Source organism: Esox lucius, chromosome 18 (genome assembly GCF_011004845.1).
Source record: "Esox lucius isolate fEsoLuc1 chromosome 18, fEsoLuc1.pri, whole genome shotgun sequence".
Taxonomy (NCBI): Eukaryota; Metazoa; Chordata; class Actinopteri; order Esociformes; family Esocidae; genus Esox; species Esox lucius.
Window position 1 is genome coordinate 26,798,197 of NC_047586.1, and position 21,716 is coordinate 26,819,912.

The 21,716-nt window shown below is 41.8% G+C and overlaps 2 protein-coding genes across 2 annotated transcripts; one reads left to right on the forward strand and one right to left on the reverse strand.

Moving 5' to 3' along the window:
• Positions 1-6,627: 6,627 nt before the first annotated feature.
• On the forward strand, positions 6,628-21,498 carry parp1 (poly (ADP-ribose) polymerase 1). The gene is made up of 21 exons (XM_010865231.5): positions 6,628-6,872; positions 7,556-7,718; positions 7,869-7,984; positions 8,171-8,385; positions 11,296-11,383; positions 11,501-11,617; positions 11,914-12,090; positions 12,306-12,459; positions 13,406-13,546; positions 13,700-13,939; positions 14,081-14,282; positions 14,793-14,988; positions 15,119-15,247; positions 15,337-15,543; positions 17,454-17,582; positions 18,546-18,644; positions 18,775-18,927; positions 19,431-19,558; positions 19,650-19,711; positions 19,831-19,945; positions 20,549-21,498. Exons 1-21 carry the CDS (start codon positions 6,750-6,752, stop codon positions 20,628-20,630), a joined length of 3,036 nt encoding a protein of 1,011 aa, XP_010863533.1. The 5' UTR covers positions 6,628-6,749; the 3' UTR covers positions 20,631-21,498.
• Positions 8,397-9,628, reverse strand: LOC109615378 (adenosine receptor A2a-like). The gene has a single exon (XM_034287945.1). It carries the CDS (start codon positions 9,547-9,549, stop codon positions 8,632-8,634), a length of 918 nt encoding a protein of 305 aa, XP_034143836.1. The 5' UTR covers positions 9,550-9,628; the 3' UTR covers positions 8,397-8,631.
• Positions 21,499-21,716: the final 218 nt, after the last annotated feature.

Below are 21,716 nucleotides of genomic sequence, written 5' to 3' on the forward strand. Positions count from 1 at the left end.
GACACCTGTATGCCAAGGGGCAGGTCAATCAGACTTATTGTTTTAAATAATTTTTTATAGGTTTAGCCAAATTTCTACTGTACAGAAAAATCCAAGATCGCGGACTGTATGGGTTCTTGAGGCTTTTCTGTTCAACATGAGAAATGAGGCATGTACACAAACAATCACCATTCTAGGTTGGAAATTCGCTAATTGAATTGTGTATTGTAGCGCCCCTGGTGGACAAATCAGGATGGGTGTCAGTGAGGTAATTACTCTGGGGCTGTAGTTTAAGTGGGCAAAGTTATAAAAAAAGTTACCAGGGACTTTGTGTGTGTTATTTAGCAGTTTAGGCCACAGGAATAATAATAATACTAATGATTACAATAGGGCTTCTCCTACCGGAGAATAGGATTGGTCACTCTTGCTGTATAATGATTAATAATGTTATATCCTGGTGACTGACATTGACCATGCAATACCTGATTATGTAATTACACAATAATCCATTAAATGTGCCTTCTGGGCAAAAGTGGACTGCCGCGTATATGTTTGCCATTAACCTGGAAAAGTGATGGCACCAGGCTGCATTGTGGGAAGACAACAAGCTGGTGGAGGGTGTGTGATGCTCTGGGCAATGTTCTGCTGTGAAAGTCAATTTGACACGTTCCACCTACCTAAACATCGCAGTGAACCAAGCATACCACAGTGAACCAGGTATACCTTTTGCACACATTGTTTTCCGAAATGGTAGGAAGAACAAGAGAGATTAAGGTGTTGCCCTGGCCTCCAGATTCTTCAGATCTCAGCCCAACTGAGCATCTGTGGGATGCAACAAGTCAGATGCATGGCAAATCCCTTCTTGCAACTTAAAGGAATTGAAGGAGCTGCTGCTAATGTCTTGGTGCCAGATACCACAGGACACCTTCAGGGGTCTTGTAGAGTCCATGTCTTGGCGGGTCAGTGCTTTATTGGTGGCACGCGGAGGACCAACAGCGTATTAGGCAGGTGGTCATAAGGTTTTGAACTTCCATGTTCAATCAAAAGAGGTAAACAATTTATAAAATTAACAATATATTCCCTATATTCAAATATTAATATTATATAAGTTGAATACATTGACTCATTCAAACCTATAGGAAACTTTGTAAATCATTGCGACCAAAGCAATATATTATAAATTAATCTCAAGATCATTAGTACAAAAACTTTTTTTATGTAAAGGGCCTTTATAAGAGGAATTTTGAAGAATGTATGTGATAAGGAAAACTTACAAAAGTGAGGAAGATGCAGGAGAGTTTAATGGTGGAGCGGCAGCTGAGGCTTTTGGTGGAATGAAAATGTCTCTAAATTAGCCGTGGGTAGAAAAGGAGCGCATGTGCAGCTGGTTGCTGGTTGGCCAGCAGGAGTAGGAACAAGAAGCAGGGCTATTGTGGAAGTAAGAGTTCATCAGGAGGACGAAAAAGAAGAGAGGTGAGGGTGAAGTCTGTCTTGGGTGGGGTGTTGGGAGTTCAGAGACTGATGCTGGGTAGCTGGCAGACCTAGGGAGGGAAGAAAAACCGATGGACCGGCATCCTTTGGTGTGGCATTTAGCGCATTAGATATCTACAACCTATACATCCAATCTACATCTTTTAATGCCTTCTATTTCATTATTTAAAAAACTGCCATAATCAAACACATGAATCAGTGATAACAAAAGGTCCTAAATTGTGTACTAGAAATTCCTTGGAGTGGGTCAAATTCCAAAGTGTTGTCAGGAGAGCAGAAACAGAAACCAGGATATCCAAATATTGATTATCTGCCTGTCTGTCCTGTGTCGATTTGAGTTTTTGAAGATGTTTGGAGGTATTTTATATTATTTTATTGCCAGGACTGTAAGAAAGAGGCTAGAGAGATGGATGAAGAAGAAAGAGGCTAGGGAGATGGATGAAGGGCAGACAGTCGTCCATGCAGGGGCTCAAAACCCGTCACCAGGGGGAATGCACGGTCCGGAGTCAGGAGTTTAGACTGCTACACCAGACTCCAGCACGTGCCTGAGATTTTGTTTTATTAATCCTTGTTTTATTGTGCTTGACTGAATTATGATGGTTAGTCCTATGAGGATGGGATTGCCCCACCTGCAGCCTCAGTAACACATCCAGTCTATCAAGTCCTTCTAGGCTTACCCTTTCCAAGAGAGATTAAAATAAAATTAGGCCTAATAGTATGAATCAGCCAAAGCTACTCAAAATCCTAATCTGCTATGAGTCTGAGTTTACCATAGATGTCAGATGCTTTTAAAGAATATCCTTGGAATGATGAGAATATATGTAACCTTAAGAACATTTGTAGAAAAGGAGAATGTAACTGCAAAGTGACAAAAATACAGGTTCATTACATGTATTTGAGGCAGCTGCTATCATCTTATTATTTACTTTGGCTGTTTTACTGCTGTGTGAAGCGCTTTTTGCTTTGGGCTAGAGAAGGGCTATATATATAAAGTTGTTATTATTTGCCTCCACTCATGCAGTACGTGCAGAACCACACATTCTTGTAAATGTGTTGTCAATACGGATAAAACTATCGTAAAGCTAGGTTTCATATTAATTGACATACAATTAATTAAGGAGCCAAGTAGCTAGTTATTTCTACAATCCCTACATAGCCAGACATATTTCATTATTTTAAACATGGACATGGTTTTTTGTCTATCAAACTAACATTGTATTTAAACCTTGTGCGCCCCTCAAATTTACTACCCTTTGGACACCTTCGTGGACAAAAATGTACACATACAATAAACCGATATAAAATATTTATACATTAATATTATGTTCAGCTTTTTTTTTTCATAAATCTCTTAAACAACTTAAAACCTGCTCAAAACAACCAAACATTCAGGATTTTAACCCTTTAAATGCCTGTTTGATTGTTTGAATTATTAAAACAATTATACACTCACCTAAAGGATTATTAGGAACACCATACTAATACTGTGTTTGACCCCCTTTCGCCTTCAGAACTGCCTTAATTCTATGTGGCATTGATTCAACAAGGTGCTGAAAGCATTCTTTAGAAATGTTGGCCCATATTGATAGGATAGCATCTTGCAGTTGATGGAGATTTGTGGGATGCACATCCAGGGCACAAAGCTCCCGTTCCACTACATCCCAAATATGCTCTATTGGGTTGAGATCTGGTGACTGTGGGGGCCATTTCAGTACAGTGAACTCATTGTCATGTTCAAGAAACCAATTTGAAATGATTTGAGCTTTGTGACATGGTGCATTATCCTGCTGGAAGTAGCCATCAGAGGATGGGTACATGGTGGTCATAAAGGGATGGACATGGTCAGAAACAATGCTCAGGTAGGCTGTGGCATTTAAACGATGCCCAATTGGCACTAAGGGGCCTAAAGTGTGCCAAGAAAAAATCCTCCACACCATTACACCACCACCACCCGCCTGCACAGTGGTAAAAAGGCAACATGGATCCATGTTCTCAGTCTGTTTACGCTAAATTCTGACTCTTCCATCTGAATGTCTTAACAGAAATCGAGACTCATCAGACCAGGCAACATTCTTCCAGTCTTCAACTGTCCAATTTTGGTGAGCTCGTGCAAATTGTAGCCTCTTTTTCCTATTTGTAGTGGAGATGAGTGGTACCCGGTGGGGTCTTCTGCTGTTGTAGACCATCCGCCTCAAGGTTGTGTGTGTTGTGTCTTCACAAATGCTTTGCTGCATACCTCGGTTGTAACGAGTGGTTATTTCAGTCAAAGTTGCTCTTCTATCAGCTTGAATCAGTCGGCCCATTCTCCTCTGACCTCTAGCATCAACAAGGCATTTTTGCCCACATGACTGCCGCATACTGGATGTTTTTCCCTTTTCACACCATTCTTTGTAAACTCTAGAAATGGTTGTGCGTGAAAATCCCAGTAACTGAGCAGATTGTGAAATACTCAGACCGGCCCGTTTGGCACCAACAACCATGCCACGCTCAAAATTGCTTAAATCACCTTTCTTTCCCATTCTGACATTCAGTTTGGAGTTCAGGAGATTGTCTTGACCTGGACCACACCCCTAAATGCATTGAAGCAACTGCCATGTGATTGGTTGATTAGATAATTGCATTAATGAGAAATTGAACAGGTGTTCCTAATAATCCTTTAGGTGAGTGTATTTTCCATACAATAAATAGTAGAGGCATGGGCTTTGGTGGTGATTAGAGTATTGGATATGTCAAAGATAAGCAACAAAATGTATTTGATTGCATTAGTATATTTTATGTAGTGCCAGATACTCCCTCTGGACACCGTGGACAGAAATGTCCCATTGACTTCCATTAAAAATTAAAATAAATATCTCACTGTCATTAAAGTATAAAACCATGTATTCTGTAATGAAAGCATTTCATTTTGAAGAAAAGTTGTGATATTAGAAATGTTGCTGTATTCCACCACACACACGCACGCACACACACGCGCGTGCATACACACGCACACACATGTGCACACAAAAACTCTTCTACCAGATTCAACCAGATTCAACCATTTTCCCATTGTAGGCCAATGGATGGAATTCTTGTATTTACCTTAGGAGAATGTGTCAATTTCAACAGTGATGTTAAACCAGATCCATATGAGCAGTTTGTTTTGGCATAGAATGTGTAGTGTAATGAGAAATGTCTGTTGAGAAAGAGTGGAAGTATATTTGACGAAGAGGCACGTCTGGCCCCACCAAGTCTCCAACACACCCTTGGTGATGGTAAGCAGGGGTCCTGCATAACATTTGCTTCTCTAAAGATCTGGCCACACCAAGTCTCCAACAGACCCTTGGTGATGTTAATCAGTGTCCTGGGTAATATACTTAAATGGCATTCCTCAAACCACTACATTACCAGCCCATCAATGTATGTCACGCTTAAAATCAGTGCGTGCTACCGCTGCCTGGTGGCAAAACATACAAAACTCAACACGCATTTGCAAATCGCCACATGCATTTGCAAATCACCACACACATTTGCAGATCTCTGCTGCGGCAGAAATGTAGCAAAAGTCACGTGTAAAAAAAAAGACAGCAAATTAAGAGGCCCGTCTGAGTTGTAACTGATGACTTGTCCGTATATGCATTTAAAGATTTGTCTACGCATTTACAGAGTTGTCTTTACATTCACAGATCTATCTACGCATTTACAGATTTTTACAAACATTTACAAATCTCAATACGCTTACAAATCTGAATATAGATCTTGAGATGTTTTTACCCATACTATTCTGATTACGCACACAGAATCTGAATACACATTTGCTGATTCATGTACATTCACAAAACTCGGTACGCATTTCGAGATTATTTTACAAAATTACAAATCTGATTACGCACACACGGATTGAGATAGTACACAACTCCCCACACACATTTGTAAATAGTTTTGCTACAATAATGGCCCCATACTACTATTTTAATGTACATCAAATTGTATTTTTAAATACGCAAACACTGTCCATTGTGTATGTACTGAATTAACTGTACTGATCCAACAGCGTGTCACTCAGATCAACACATTATGCGTCTCTCTGGCAAGGGTTAGTTTCAGCTGTAAAAGCTATACTATAAGAAAATAATGACAAATTAATGAATTTAATTGAAACAACAACAAGAGTGATTGCACTCTGGATAACATGCACATATTATGCTCTGAAAAATTAACACAGCCTACGTTTCACAGCCAACGGAATTTTGCCTACACTTTCGTTAATTTGATTCCGGGGGTGTGGAGCCCAGTGGCCTGCTGTACTTTTCGCATGAAGCATTCTTGCTCAGAGTCGGCTTGTCTTTAATGAGTTTTTAATAGTTAGTTAATAGTTTGTAATAGCTAAAGCTGTGCACTTTAATGCAAAATTTACTCGAACAAATAACATTGCTTTCTTTTTGGGCTTGCAGCTCGTGAGAACTAAAATGTGAATGGAAGGAACTTTAAGACTGACAGGTGCAAATCATGATAACCTGTCACATTCGAATGGGCAGTAGGTAGGACCAATCAAAAAATAGGACCAAGTGAAAATACCAGACAAAACATGATCTTCTAAATAAGTTGGAACACCTGAAAACTGACTGAAATACGGTCACCCCAGCTTTATATCCATTCATCCCTCCATCCATCCATCATCTTCCGCTTATCCGGGGCCGGGTCGCGGGGGCAGCAGTCTAAGCAGAGATGCCCAGCTGTATATCACCTCAAAATACTAATTAGGCTACCACCCCCAAAAATAATTACCATCAAGTCACTCAATTATTATCTGAGTGAGGTTAGTATCTATAATAGTGTCTCAGTATGACCCGCAACATAACGATTAATAAAACAAACATAGATTCGTTTCTTTTGCCCATAGACTATTTTCATGGGGGAAAAGAGTGAAATTCCTAAGGTAATTACCAGATTTCATGAATAAATCAAGTGCGCCATCTAATGGCTATTCGACAGCTGCTATTATCTTCTGATATCACTCCGAAAATAACACATTCGGAATAAGCAAAACATCCATACAAATGAATATTAGAAATAGTACCGATCAAAAACACAAATTGAACATTATCTATTTATCACACTCTGTGTTTGATTTTCTCTGTCTTTGAAATTGTCACTCGATTATTTCTGTCTGCGACTATGCGCGGGTAGTGTACACTGCACGCGGGGTGAAAATACATTGTGATTGTTGTGGCTACTGCAAGTGCCAGGCAAGTTAGCTTTATAGTCAATCAGTCTAAATCTATAGCACAATATACAAAATGGCGGATTCGCAAGACGACAAACTTTACAAAGCTGAATATGCCAAAAGTGGACGTGCTTCGTGCAAGAAATGCAAGGAAAATATTGCCAAGGATTCGCTGCGGATGGCTATCATGGTGCAGGTAACTTGAGCTTCTGATCTTTTCCGTGAAACTGCTGAAACGCTTAATCCCCCCCCAAAAAAGCTTGTATAAGTGTATGTCGTTGATTCTGCCTCAAAAAAACATTGATGTGCTTTGAGTTTTATTTAAAAATACGTGATGTTTTATTGCGGTGATAGGCCTTCATTTGCGTTTACTGGCCACTAGATTATTGAATAAGAATAGGATTTAATTTCTTCGCTACCATCGGTATTCCATGTGCACTTATGATGACTTGGTCAGACATACTGTACCCGTATGTTTCAGTTTCACTGCTTAGATTGCCGTTTATTGAAGTTATGTACTCTGATTTTAGAAATCTCGCGTCAGGTAGCCAACCATCGCATTATGTCAGATTGACCCATTTACAAATTAGTTCAGGGAAAACTTCAGCTACAGTGTAGAGTACAGTCTAATTTAGTGGTCCTTAACTGGTTACATGACGCTTAACTTGACTATGAATTTCACAACATTTTTGTGCAGAATATTTCGTTATTCAAATCCCCAACATTTTATTTCTAGAAAGGGCTGGTATGTACAGTATAGTAGATTGATTTTGTAGAAAGGGGGGGTTCAAACGGGGTTTTGAAAGTGATATCTGTGAAATAGATATAGTTCATCTGTGTGTGAATCTACTCAACTGACTCTACTATAACTTTCCTCAGTCCCCCATGTTTGACGGTAAGGTCCCTCACTGGCACCATTTCTCCTGCTTCTGGTTGCGAGCAGCCGCCCAGTCTCCAGGCGACATCGCTGGGTTCTCTGACCTTCGCTGGGAGGACCAGGAGAAGGTCAAAAAGGCCATAGAGACCGGGGGAGCTGCAGGAGGTCAGGCTTTAACATCTAACTTTTTAACCTTACCCCCATCGTAATCCGGAACTCAGTGTTGTCATGGAAAAGGCACTCAATAACAAAGTGAATACTCATTGACTGCAGGTCAATGGTACAATAACACATCGGATTCCCTCTTTAACACAGGAAAAGGTGACGCAAAGGGTGGAGCAAAAGGGGAGAAGACTCTAAATGACTTTGGAGTGGAGTACGCCAAGTCTAACCGCAGCACGTGCAAAGGATGTGAGCAAAAAATTGAAAAGGTTGGAGTCATTAACTGTATTCTGTTTGCCATGTGATATACATGTGGCTGCAAAATAACATTACACTACGCTTATCTTTCAACATCTGTTCCATTTGAAAAATGGTTTTGAGGATAAATATGCATGTTGCTACTGTATATAACCTCAGATACTTTTGTAACAGCCCTAACGCCTACCCTCTTCCAGGACCAAATCCGTGTGTCGAAGAAGACAGTAGACCCAGAGAAGCCCCAACTGGGTTTGATAGACCGCTGGTACCATACAGCCTGCTTTGTGGGCCGTAGGGAGGAGCTGGCCTTCAAAGCCGAGTACAGCGCTACCCAGCTCAAAGGCTTCAACACTCTCAGAGTGGAAGACAAGGAGGAGCTCAAGAGGAGACTGCCCACTGTCAAATCTGAAGGGTGAGGCTTAGGCTAATGATTTAAATAACCATGTAGCCTGGTGCTCTAAAAACTTTACCTTTAGTGTAAATGATTTTGAGCTAACATTAGTCAGATGTGTAACTAATGTTATTGCAATTTCAATTATTTAATTAGACCGTTGTCATTGCTCACAATCATTTGCATAACAGACTCAAAATGGCACATACGGGTCACCAGTTGAATGTAAAGGAGTGCCGATTCAGATTTTGCCAATATTGTCATCAGTCAGCTTGGGTGGTTGGTGGACCCACCTTCTTTCTCGCCCCCTTGAGCTCTGAAGCAGAGCAAGATGGCTTTGAAGGTGTTCCGAAAGGTTCTCATCTTGTACGCATACAGGAAGGGGTTAATGGCGGAGTTAGCATGCGAAAGGATAATGGCGGCAAGCAGGAGCTCCAGAGGCACGGGGCACCCGGGGCAGAGGAGCAGAAAACAGTTGATGGCATGCAGAGGGATCCAACAGGCCGCGAAGAGGAACTGGATGAGGAAAAGCAATGTGGCTGTCTTCAGCTCCCTATTTGCACCTGCCGCCTGGGCTGCCTGCCCCTTCGCATCCCCTGCGCCGCCCTCGGCCGCGATGCGCCGCAGCTGCCGCTTGACTGTGGCAAAGATCTGGGTGTAGATGATGAACATGACCACCAAGGGAGCCAGCATGCAGGCGAAGAAGTTAAAGTAGACCATGTAGTTCATGTCCACCACTAGCACAAATAAGCAGTAACCGGAGTCGGGCGGCTTCTTGTGCCAACCCATGAGGGGCACCAGGCCTATTAGGAAAGCTAGCACCCAGGTAACCAGAATAACTAGGATAGCGCTACGCGGTGTCATTAGCATGCAGTAACGCAAAGGCAGGAGAATGGCGATGTAACGCTCCACAGCTATGGCCAGCAGGCTGAAGATGGAGCTCTGTGTCAGAGTGATCAACACGCTGAGCATCAGCAGGCACAGGTAGAGGTCGTGGCGGGGAACACCCTTGGCAGTCAGGATAGCGCATGGGATGGCCAACGCGCCCACGCACATGTCAGCTACGGCTAGCGACACCAGGAAGTAGTTTGTGACAGTGCAGAGTTTCTTATTGAGGCCCACGGCAGCACACACTAGTAGGTTTCCCAAGGTGGATAGGGTGGCAATGACAATTTCGGCCCCCATGTACACTGCGTTAGGGGAGTCCAGGTCAGGGGGAGGAGGGATGGGTGAGATGGAGGAGTTCCAAAGGGGTAGCAGTGATGGGTGGAAAGAATGGATGGGGGAGTTTTTGGGGGGTGGTGAGAGGTTCACTGATGCGTTCAGGTTTTCTATCATTTTCCTGAAATGGAGATGAACATAGTCTATTTACATACTGTGACATGTAGCAAATTGTCTGATTTTAATTAATATATATATATTTTGTAAACTCTTCAAAAATAAATAATTTAAAAGCAAATAAAATATCTGCCATTCACCTACGAACAAAGCTAGCATGTAACAGCTACTTACCAAACATTTACTTTTCAGAAGACCTTTGCTATCGTAATGTCTTCTATAAATAGCTCTGCAGTTTCAGCAGGACCTGGGAGATAGACAATGTGTTAGTTAAGATCTGTTATTTCTGCTTTGGAGATCCTATGAACAAATAATAAAAAGGCACCAGCTTGATCGCAAACCGCCACTACAGCCACATGTTCGCTCGTGGACACAGACACACACACACAAAGCCTGACTAATGTGCAACATCTCATGTCCAGCGTAGTTCAATTTATAGATTCTACCACGGGTTGGGGTGGGGGTTGTTTTGGTCTTTGTGTCGGGTCCTGTGAGTCATTCCTGCTCTGGGGCAAAACGGCCAAGAGGCTGTGTGATTGCCAGGTGTTTTTAAAGAGAAGCCCATGGGAGGCTTATTAACTTCCCCTCCAGAAGTGGCAGGGTGACTAAAGAGAAGAGGACATGGTCACAGAGTGACATCTGTGATGGCAATTTCTAAAATTCCAAAGTTCTATGAAAATGGTAGGTAAGACAGGAGAAATCAATTGCGCAATAAACGGTTTTAATCTTGCTTGCAAGGAGAAAGTATACAGGTTACAAAGTAACGGTGGATAGTTTTCTAAATAAAAACATCATTTTGACAGTATTTATTACATAGGAAGAAGGGGTGTGGTAAGATGCTGCCATCTGTTTCATGTCAATCAAACACCTTTCCCTTTGTTCTATCACACACGTCAAATGCTATCTTCCCCCACCTTATCCTTCCTGCAATAATGTTTACCCAAAGGGGCCAACTGACCTTACTGCCCCCTGTTGTATCTTCTCCTATCCTGTCCTAAAACCCATTGATCTCCATCTGGACAGACAATAGATGCCCCCTATGCAAATACCAGGTCCCACACATTCCTGTACCTATCTTAACAGTGGGACTCACTTCTTTATACAGTCAGAATACATTGTATAAGAAATTTCCACAACACATCCCTAATCATCCATAGTCACCACAACGTGCAGCGACTTGAATCCCCTCCAGAGGATGAAGACGTGTGGTGACTTGAACCTCCGTAGTCACAAGGTGACGGCACTAATGAATCTCCCTGATGGATGAAGGTGTCCAGGTTGTTTGACTAACATCCAATGAGGCCCTGGTCCCTAATGGCCTCATTTACCAAGTTAATGGTGAACTTGACTGTCAAATTTCTTCCAGGATAAAACTTTCTTAAAGGAGAGTCAGTGGGTAGCTTAGTGGTTGGGACCTTAGATCCAAGCTTCAACAAGGTAAAAAAAAAAAAAAAGTTGATCTGTTCTTGTTTTGGAGCACTCCTTCAGCTCTTCAATTCAAAGGAGTTGTGCTTAAAAACAGAGTAACAGTGCATTTGGATTGTGTTCCATTGATTACTTTGGGGATCTTATTTTACCTGTTTTCCCCATCAGAAAGAGGAAGGCAGACGAGGTAGATGGAGAGGGGCCATCCAAGAAGCAGAAGGAAGATGAGAATAAGAAATTGGAGCTGCAGATGAAGGTTCACATATTAATTTTTTTTCTATTTATTTCTTCAAATGAGAAAAATACCTTTGTCTTTGTGGTCTGTGTGTATTTTCCCGACAAAAAAAAAATTTCCTCCTGTGTTGTTGTTCAGGAGCAGAGCCAGCTGATCTGGAGCATCAAGGACAAGCTGAGACAGTACTGTTCCACTAATGACATGAAGGAGCTGCTCATTGCCAATGGACAGGAAGTGCCATCTGGAGAATCAAATGTAAGAAGGATCGTTATGGAGATCCTGCAAATAGCACAGCAGTGAAGTCACTGCCCTACTGTTTTGCTGCGTCATTGTGGCCAGCAGTTAAAATCCTGGTTGCAGCTTTCCAGTAATCACCGTAAGCCAAAACATAATGACATAATTTGGGAGGGTGAAACAAATTTACTTTTTGTCTATTCCCGTCTGTCTCTTTCTGTCTCTTGGTGTCTGTCTCTAAAAATATTAGTTGGGTGTTTCTGATTCTGATTTCTGATGGGTCAGCCATTTAAGTAGTGCATTTGTTTGATTAACAGGTTGTAGACAGTCTGGCAGACTGCATGGCCTTTGGTGCACTGAAACCCTGCGAGGAGTGCAAGGGCCAGCTGGTGTTCAAGAGCGATGCATACTACTGCACAGGGGACATCTCTGCCTGGACCAAGTGTGTGTTTAAGACCCAGCTTCCTAACCGCAAGGACTGGGTCACCCCGAAGGTTGGTATAGCTGGATGTGAATAGAGGTTGTGTTTGTTCTGGCAAAAGTCTTGCATTTGCAGTATTTCAACCCTACAAGCCTACAAAACAAGTTAAGAAAGTACCTCCCAATCTTTGGACAGTTTTCTTGTAGTGTGTTTGATGAATACGAGATGGAAATACCTGACTGCTCAGTGGGAATTCCAAAAGCTTACTTCCCCTCTTTTCACCTTCAGGAGTTCCATGAGCTAACCTTCCTCAAGAAGTTCAAGTTCAAGAGACAAGATCGAGTGTTCCCTAAGGTGGCGCCTGCCCCTCCCCCTTCCTCCTCTGCAGCCAGTGTTGTCTCCAGTTCTCCCAGTAGGGCCTTCCCAGAGGGAGCCCCAGCAGGTTAGGAGCAACTAGGGAGAACGATGACATTGATGCTGTGAAAGTATAATGCAGAATATGGTACTGCTGGCGTTGTCTGCAGAAAACAAGATCACAAATATTATAGTCTGTAGGACGGTGTATGGTGATGTTTGTTGACATAAAACTCATTCTGAAGCCCATTATCGTGCTGCTAAATTCTGGTATTACACCACATGGACAGTTAAACTAATTGTTAATATAACAAGCATGGAAGATGTTAGGAGGATAATTGAGTTGCCAGTGGGTGCCTGTGATATTCCTGTTAGTCTTGCATTTAAAAAACCAAATGAAATGGGGCAGCACTGAGCTAGCCAGCAACTTCATGTCTTGGAGTAGTAGATGCGTGTTCATAACTTCCTTGGCCTGAAATTCTGTACTCACAAATGGAATGAATAGTTCAACTTGATTGATGGCTTAGCATTTTGATGTTTTTATGAAGGAACTGGTAAGAGGCGAGGACTAGAAAGACAGATGGTTGCTATAATGAGAGTTACATCTCTTTATTTGACTTATTTTGTTGAAATGTATTGGCTGCGCCACGAATAAGACTTGCACCCCAAAGAATGATTCAGGAATGTGTTGGCGCACGTCAGTTGAGCCGTCTGCCATCCGTTAAGTGACTGTTCATTTATGAGGGGAGTCACTCGATTCCAAACCACAGTACGCAGGTGTTCAGCACAACCCCTGCCTCAACCTACCTTTCTCTTAGCTCCCTCAATCAAAATGTTCTGCCGGCGCTAGTGAGTAAGCACCTTTGGAACTTAAGAAAGCAGATTTTAATCTGGGTTTCACTTCTGTGTTGAGTCTTTGTTCTCAGTTATGTTAGAACAACACAAGTCCCATTCAGAGTTTTACAGTGTCTTTTTCTACTTATTCTAATTCTATATACTGTAAATGCCTCTCTCTCTTCACTCTTCCCCTGTAGACAAGCCTCTGACAGGGATGAAGCTGCTGGCTGTTGGCAAGATGAGACAGAACAAGGATGAGCTAAAAGCTGCAGTGGAGGCGCTAGGTGGGAAGATTACTGGCACGGCCAATAAGGCCTCTCTCTGCCTCAGCACGAAGAGTAAGTAGCCAGTTAACGGAGAGGGTTGTTGAATTCAAATTTAGTTCACACTTACCAGCACAGAAACCGTAAGAAAACATATTACGACATTTTAGGATTGGATTTCTTTGTATAACCAACTTTAACGTTTTTGGACTGCTCTCTGTTGCATAGAGGAAGTGGAGAAGATGACCAAGAAGATGGAGGAGGCAAAGGAGGCTGGCGTGCGTGTTGTTTCTGAGGACTTCCTCTCGGACATCAAGTCGTCGGGCAAGGCCCTACAGGAGCTGGTCTCCCTGCATGCCATATCCCCCTGGGGGGCCGAGGTCAAACTGGAGACCCAAGTAGTGGCAGCGGCTTCCAAGTCTGGCGCCATGGCCGCCAAGTGCACTAAGAAGATGAAAGAAGAGGAAGGTACAAATTCAGTTGTAGCATTGATGTGTAACTGAGTGTTATGCTAGGCTATTATGTTGTTACAGACTGGTACAGAGATTTCGGCAGGTGGGACGCAATTACATTTTTGCAGTAGTGTAATATAATCAATATTTTTTGCAGGCAGTAGCAAGGCCAGTAAGAAGATGAAGCTGACCGTGAAAGGAGGGGCAGCGGTGGACCCAGACTCTGGTCTTGAGAACAGTGCCCACGTCCTTGATCAAAATGGCAAAATTTTCAGTGCCACGCTAGGTTTGGTGGACATCGTTCGTGGAACCAACTCCTACTACAAATTGCAGCTGCTGGAGGACGACGTGCAGAAACGGTCAGTTGGTGGCTTTGGGTGGTCCGGTGGTCTATAAAGCTGCTGCTGTTTTACATATACTGCTGTAGCCTGGTGTGATTCCGGGCTCACTGTAATGTTGGCACCATCCTCCACCCTCACCACTTTTACCCTCCTCTGTCAGTAAACCATGAAATTTGCAAAACATTTTAATCGTAAGATCCTCCTGCTGTCTCTGTACAAACAAGTGTTTTGCTGAACTACAAGCTACATGTTCCTGCCTGTATTTTCTGACCCACTGGTTTTGATTTTGAAGGATAGTGTGGCGGTTTGGCTATGTACCACACTACCCATAACCTGTTTTCAATCTAGGTTTATTCAAAGTTTCGGCACTAAGGAGGTTTTTCTTGTTGTCGTGCTTCTACATCTTGTTCCTTGCTCTGGGTAGCTGTATAAGCACTTTGTGAAAACTGCTAATATATATATTTTTTAAATAAACAACTGATTCACCACTGGCTACTCCTGATTCATCTTTTGTCCCTCTGCATATAGGTATTGGGTGTTCCGCTCCTGGGGCAGAGTGGGGACCACCATCGGTGGCAATAAGCTGGATAAGTTCCATGATAAGAACTCTGCCATGGACAACTTTCTGGGAGTGTATGAAGAGAAGACAGGCAACGCCTGGGGCTCTTCCAACTTCACTAAGTACCCCAATAAGTTCTACCCTCTGGAGATTGACTACGGACAGGTACACACTCCAACACACTACTTGAGTTATATCTCAACAAGGCCTACTTTTTGTTAAATTATTTTACTGTGGACTTGATTGGCCCATCCAGTCTCAATCCTACACCTCATTGGATGTTTCCCCCCACCAGGATGAGGAGGCAGTGAAGAGGCTAACAGCCAGCGCGGGCACCAAGTCCCTTCTCGCCAAGCCTGTCCAGGAACTCATCAGGACCATCTTTGATGTAGAGAGCATGAAGAAGGCCATGGTGGAGTTTGAGGTGAGTCTCTTTGTTTTCCTGGCACCAATTTCTTCTTTATTTCTCATGATTCCAAGCGAGTTTTTATTGTATATATGTTTTTACTTCAGATTGACCTCCAGAAGATGCCACTGGGGAAGCTGAGTAAGAGGCAGATCCAGAGTGCCTACGCACTGCTCAGTGAGGTACAGCAGGCTGTTTCGGATGGTTCATCAGACTCTCACATTCTAGACCTGTCCAACCGCTTCTACACCCTCATACCTCACGACTTTGGAATGAAGAAACCGCCTCTGCTCAGCAACCTGGACTATATTCAGGTAAGGGCCTGTGCATTAACCCCACTCCAAAGAGAAATGGTATTGACGCTTTAGTATTTTTGTAAACTGTATACTGTCAGTGGAATTTGTTTATTTCCCAAAAAAAATTAAGTAGTACAGTAGGGCAAACATTTATTTAGTCAGCCACCAATTGTGCAAGTTCTCCCACTTAAAAAGATGAGAGAGGCCTGTTACTTCAACTATGAGAGACAAAATTAGAAAAGAAAATCCAGAAAATCACATTGTAGGATTTTTTCCCCTGAATTTATTGGTAAATTCCTTGGTAAAATAAAAATTTGGTCACTTACAAACAAGTAAGATTTCTGGCTCTCACAGACCTGTAACTACTTCTTTAAGAGGCTCCTCTGTCCTCCACTCGTTACTTGTATTAATGGCACCTGTTAGACACCAGAAACAAAATTGTAGACCTGCACCAGGCTAGGAGGACTGAATCTGCAATAGGTAAGCAGCTTGGTGTGAAGAAATCAACTGTGGGAGCAATTATAAGAAAATGGAAGACATACAAGACCACTGATAATCTCCCTCGATCTGGGGCTCCACGCAAGATCTCACCCTGTGGGGTCAAAATTATCACAAGAACGGTGAGCATAAATCCCAGAACCACAAGGGGGGACCTAGTGAATGACCTGCAGAGAGCTGGGACCAAAGTAACAAAGGCTACCATCAGTAACACACTACGCTGCCAGAGACTCAAATCCTGCAGTGCCAGACGTGTCCCCCTGCTTAAGCCAGTACATATCCAGGCCCGTCTGAGGTATGCTAGAGAGCATTTGGATGGTCCAGAAGAGGACTGGGAGAATGTCAGATGAAACCAAAATAGAACTTTTTGGTATAAACTCAACTCGTCGTGTTTGGAGGAGAAAGAATGCTGAGTTGCATCCAAAGAACACCATACCTACTGTGAAGCATGGGGGTGGAAACATCATGCTTTGGGGCTGTTTTTCTGCAAAGGGACCAGGACGACTGATCCGTGTAAAGGAAAGAATTAATGGGGCCATGTATCGTGGGATTTTGAGTGAAAACCTACCTTCCATCAGCAAGGGCATTGAAGATGAAACGTGGCTGGGTCTTTCAGCATGACGATCCCAAACACACCACCCAGGCAACGAAGGAGTGGCTTCGTAAGAAGCATTTCAAGGTCCTGGAGTGGCTTAGCCAGTCACCAGATCTCAACCCCATAGAAAATCTTTGGAGGGAGTTGAAAGTCCGTGTTGCCCAGCGACAGCCCCAAAACATCACTGCTCTAGAGATCTGCATGGAGGAATGTGCCAAAATTCCAGCAACAGTGTGTGAAAAACTTGTGAAGTCTTACAGAGGTCAAATGTTTTCTGTCATTGCAACAAAGGGTATATAACAAAGTATTGAGATGAACTTTTGTTATTGACCAAATACTTATTTTCCACCATAATTTACCAATAAATTAATAAGAAATCCTACAATGTGATTTTCTGGATTATAATTTTTTTCTCATTTTGTCTCTCATAGTTGAAGTGTACCTATGATGAAAATGACATGTGTCTCATCTTTTTAAGTGGGAGAACTTGCACAATTGGTGGCTGACTAAATACTTTTTTGCCCCACTGTATGTTTTTTTTGTGTTTTTATTATTAAAATTGCAGTCTGGGACTTTTGCAATTAACAAATGTGTTTTCCTTTAATCTATTACCCATCTCGCTGGATGGGTAATATGTTTTTTGTAAGTGCATAATGTAAAAGTAGATCACTATCCTTTCTGTGATTTTGATGACATGAGGAATAAATCAGCACATACATCAGAGAGTAAAAAAATATTTGGGACCCCTTTTGGCTTGAGAGTGGCTCTTTTTCAACAATTGTCCAAAAATCACAATGGTAGATGTTTCTAACCCATGGTGTCTACTGCTATTCAGGCTAAGGTCCAGATGCTGGACAATTTGCTGGACATAGAGGTGGCTTATAGTCTACTGAGAGGGGGAGCAGATGATAACAAGAAGGATCCCATCGACATCAACTATGAGAAACTCAAAACCAAGATTGAGGTACCATTCTTAGGGTTTCAGCAGTTCACTGGTGAAACACTATTATTTTTGGGGCAACTAGGGACCAAGGTCTTCAAAAGTTATATCAGCCAGGCCAGTATGTCAAAAACATGGATGCTATTGACCAATGAACATGTGAGGGGGTGTGGTTTTGCACATTCTTGTGCACAACTCCAAGGATAATTGTATAATAATTTTACTAGGTACATATGTTGACAAGGATCATAAGGAAAAAATAACTGCAAGATTTTTTTTTTTTATCAACCACACGGTGAAGCTATTGAGGTTTTTCACATTAGCAAGTTCACCATACTCACCCCGTTTAAGTTAGTCTTGAAAAGAGGTAGATATGTCCACCTCCTCCCAAGGAACATATATGCAATTGGGACCCATTAAGTCGGGCGAAATATTTTTTCAGCTGTCCTGAATTTGTGAAAAACACTTCTTCTATAGCATTAAATGACCAATGTTAAGTGTGATTGCATTTAATAAATAGGATCAGGGTTGTAAGTTTAGTTTATACAAAAGATATTTCCATTTGGCCACATGGGGATACTAGTGAAAAGGAAAAACCATATACAGCTCAGGAAAAAATTAAGCGACCACTGCACCTTTATCTTTCCTTCCTAAAAAAGTCAAAAAGGAAGGTTTTGAGTGAGGAACAGAAGGGTTAAAATTAAGAGATGAATGCAAATTGAACGCTTCTGTTCCTCACTCAAAACGTTCCTTTTCAACATTTTGAAAAAGGTACAGTGATCTCTAGATTTTGTCCAGAGCTGGGGGTGTGTGTCCTATTGGGGGGAAAAAGCAATCTGGCTACTAATAGCTTAATGCTGAGACCCGCTAAATGCTGCTTGCAGCTTTTATTTCTGTTTTTCTTTTTTTTGTCGCTACTCTTTTGTAATAACAGTGTTCTAAAAGTTCTGTACTATGAATTTGCTGGATTTGTCCTCCACCGTGCAGGTTGTTGACAAGACCACGCAGGAGGCAGAGATCATTCTGCAGTATGTCAAAAACACACATGCTGCTACACACAACACCTACACACTGGAAGTTGAAGAGGTAAGTTGCTCCTGACAAAAAAATATTGTTTTCCTGTACCCAGCGATGATTTAGTTTTGCTTTTGACACTAAGAAATTCTAAAGCAATTTTCCCCTCACCTTTTTCTGTGGTGTCTTGCCATCCTCTTAGATTTTCAAGATCGTTAGAGAGGGAGAGTACCAAAGGTACCGCCCATTCCAGGATCTGCCCAATCGCCAGCTGCTGTGGCACGGTTCCCGTACAACTAACTATGCTGGTATCCTGTCTCAGGGTTTGCGCATTGCCCCTCCTGAGGCACCTGTAGTAAGTGTCCATCTCAAATTAGAGTGCCCTTTTTTTTTTATATAGAGGCTGGTCCTCATCTGTAATAGGTGACAAATTAAAAGAAAAACCAACATCAATGTCTCAGTAAGGTGTATGGCCAACAAGAGCCACCAGATCCGCTTCAATGTGTTTTAGATTCTACAAGGCTTAGATTCGTAGTCTCTGAAAGTCGACTGGAGGAATGGAACACCATTCTAGGCTTAGCATTTTTATACATGCCATAGAGCATGATAGGATTTTAATTGCTTAAATGTATCATGCAGTTCACCTGTGAGGACGCATTGGAATCTGTTATGTTCCTTCACTAATTTATTCAGGTTTTTCTTTACATTTTTCACCCATTTGTATTTACTTTAGTGAAGTGGTTCTATGTATTTTATTTTCTGTGTGCAGGCAATATTTGAGTTTCTTTATGGCAACAATTCTGGCTTAGATCCAGCTTTTCTGTGCATTTGTAAAAATGCTGTCTTGATATCTTTCAGACAGGTTACATGTTTGGCAAAGGTGTGTACTTTGCCGACATGGTGTCCAAGTCTGCCAACTACTGTCACACCTCCCAGTCCGACCCTACTGGCCTCATTCTACTGGGAGAGGTTGCCCTCGGAAACATGTGAGTGACATCTCATATTATTAAGAATGTCATAAATATTCCATGTTTCATTTTAAGAACTATCATTATTAATATTACTTTTTTGGTAAAGGCATGAATTGAAGAAAGCCTCGCACATCACCAAACTGCCCAAGGGTAAACACAGTGTGAAAGGTAAGGTGTAATTTTTATTAGATTTTCTGAAAAATCAGAATGCAATATTACTTGAGTTTTTTCTATTAAATTATAGGATTACTTTGGCTTATGCTCTATGTTCTTTCTCTCCCTGTAAGGTTTGGGAAGAAACGCCCCTGATCCAAGCGCCACTGTCACTTTAGATGGTGTGCAAGTGCCTCTGGGAAAAGGAATCAACACCAATATTGATGACACAAGTCTGCTGTACAACGAGTATCCTTTGCTACCTATGATGGCCGGGTCTACCTTCTGAATCTTTGGCATTTAAAAAGGCACATGTCTGATCAATACTGTATCAGTTGGTAAGACTGTTCAGTTTCTCATGGGGCCAGTACAAAAGTGTATGAGCTCACTGCTGGCATGTGCACAGGTTTGGCTCCACCTGTGCAGAGCACATGTCATTTTGCTATCTAGTGTCCTTTCCAGTTGACATGTGCCCGTCCCCGTCTGCACGGGGGTATGCATCATCAGTCTTTTTTACATCGGTGGCACTCACTCCGATGGGCATGTTTCATCCTTTTTATTATGCGGCACACTCACTCCCAACTCATTATCCATCTGTGTGAGCCAACAACTTTGCCCGCTTTTTCAGATTCAGCACATGCCCTCAGAATATCTGTGCACGGTACTGGCTCACTGTAAATCTCTCTGGAATAGTGCGATGGCCAAATTACTTAAATGAAAGCTCTCTCTACTACACTAGTCCTGTTTTCTTAAAATCTTTTGTAGTTTTTCTGCTCCAGGAACGTAAGTTGCATCAACTATGATGTTATATCTCCACATTGTAGTCTCTATTTGCCTTAACATCTCCTCCAGGTACATTGTGTATGATGTGGCACAGGTGAATCTGAAGTACCTACTGAAAATAAAGTTCAACTACCAAACATCCCTGTGGTAAAAAGGGCAGTAGGTGACCACCAACACCCCTCCAGAAAGATCTAGCTGACCAAGTCGCCATCTCACTGCTTCCAGTCCTCACCCCGCAAAGAGGATATCTTTGTTCCCGGACTGAAGACCTTTCTAGCCTAATTATCATGTGCTGTATTCATTCAGTAGCTCAAATCCTAACCAATATACAAATGGCTTATTGCAATAGCAGCTTTATTCAATAGAATTTAGGTACTGGGCTTATTTTATGCACCTCTGTACCTGTTTGTGTTTATTAGGTTAGTATTGGTTATGAAGACTGTGGATCCTGAGGTCAGAGTTCACCAATCAGAATGGATGAATTTAGGCACTTTTTGGATAGCGATTGTCATTGAAATACAAGCGATAAGATAAACAAAATTGGTCTGTAAACTTTGTTATTGACGTGGTCCTAGACAGAAATTGAAATAAAACAAATTCTCTATTGCTTTTTGTACTGATTAACAAGAGTTTCATGGGTTTCGACAAGCATAAGGATGTGAGTTACCTGTCAATGTCATTTTGCTGCAGTCGGCCCAGTAGCTTTTATTCCAGACATAAGTTACTGGTATGGTAAAGCTATTAGGTGACAGTTTAATAGAACTATAGTAACTAGTAAAAGAACTGTTAAGATAAATACTTTGTATTTTTAAGGTGTACTTATTTTGACCTGTGTATTTTTTTTCATTTTCTCAATCTCTTTGTGAAGGCTGACATGCGATGATTGTGCAGACAACATTTAGTACATTTTGTAGTATAACTGATCTCCTTGTTTTAAAATATGTTTGGTTTTCTTCAACCCTAAGTATCACCCCCTCCCTTCCCAAACAGAATAAAGCGATTTGTTTCTGGCCTTCTAATATTTGCACATATTTAACTTATTTTTCTACATGGTTTTCCATGCCAAATATAGTTGGTTTTACCCAAATTTGGATTGTTATTAGTCTCAGGATATTTTCCATGCTATGGTCTGTTGAACCTATTACATGGAATTATTTTTATTACTTACTTGATAACGTATGTATGTCAAGAGAATTCCTTTTGAGCCTGTTTTTGCCATAACAAATACGCTTGTGTG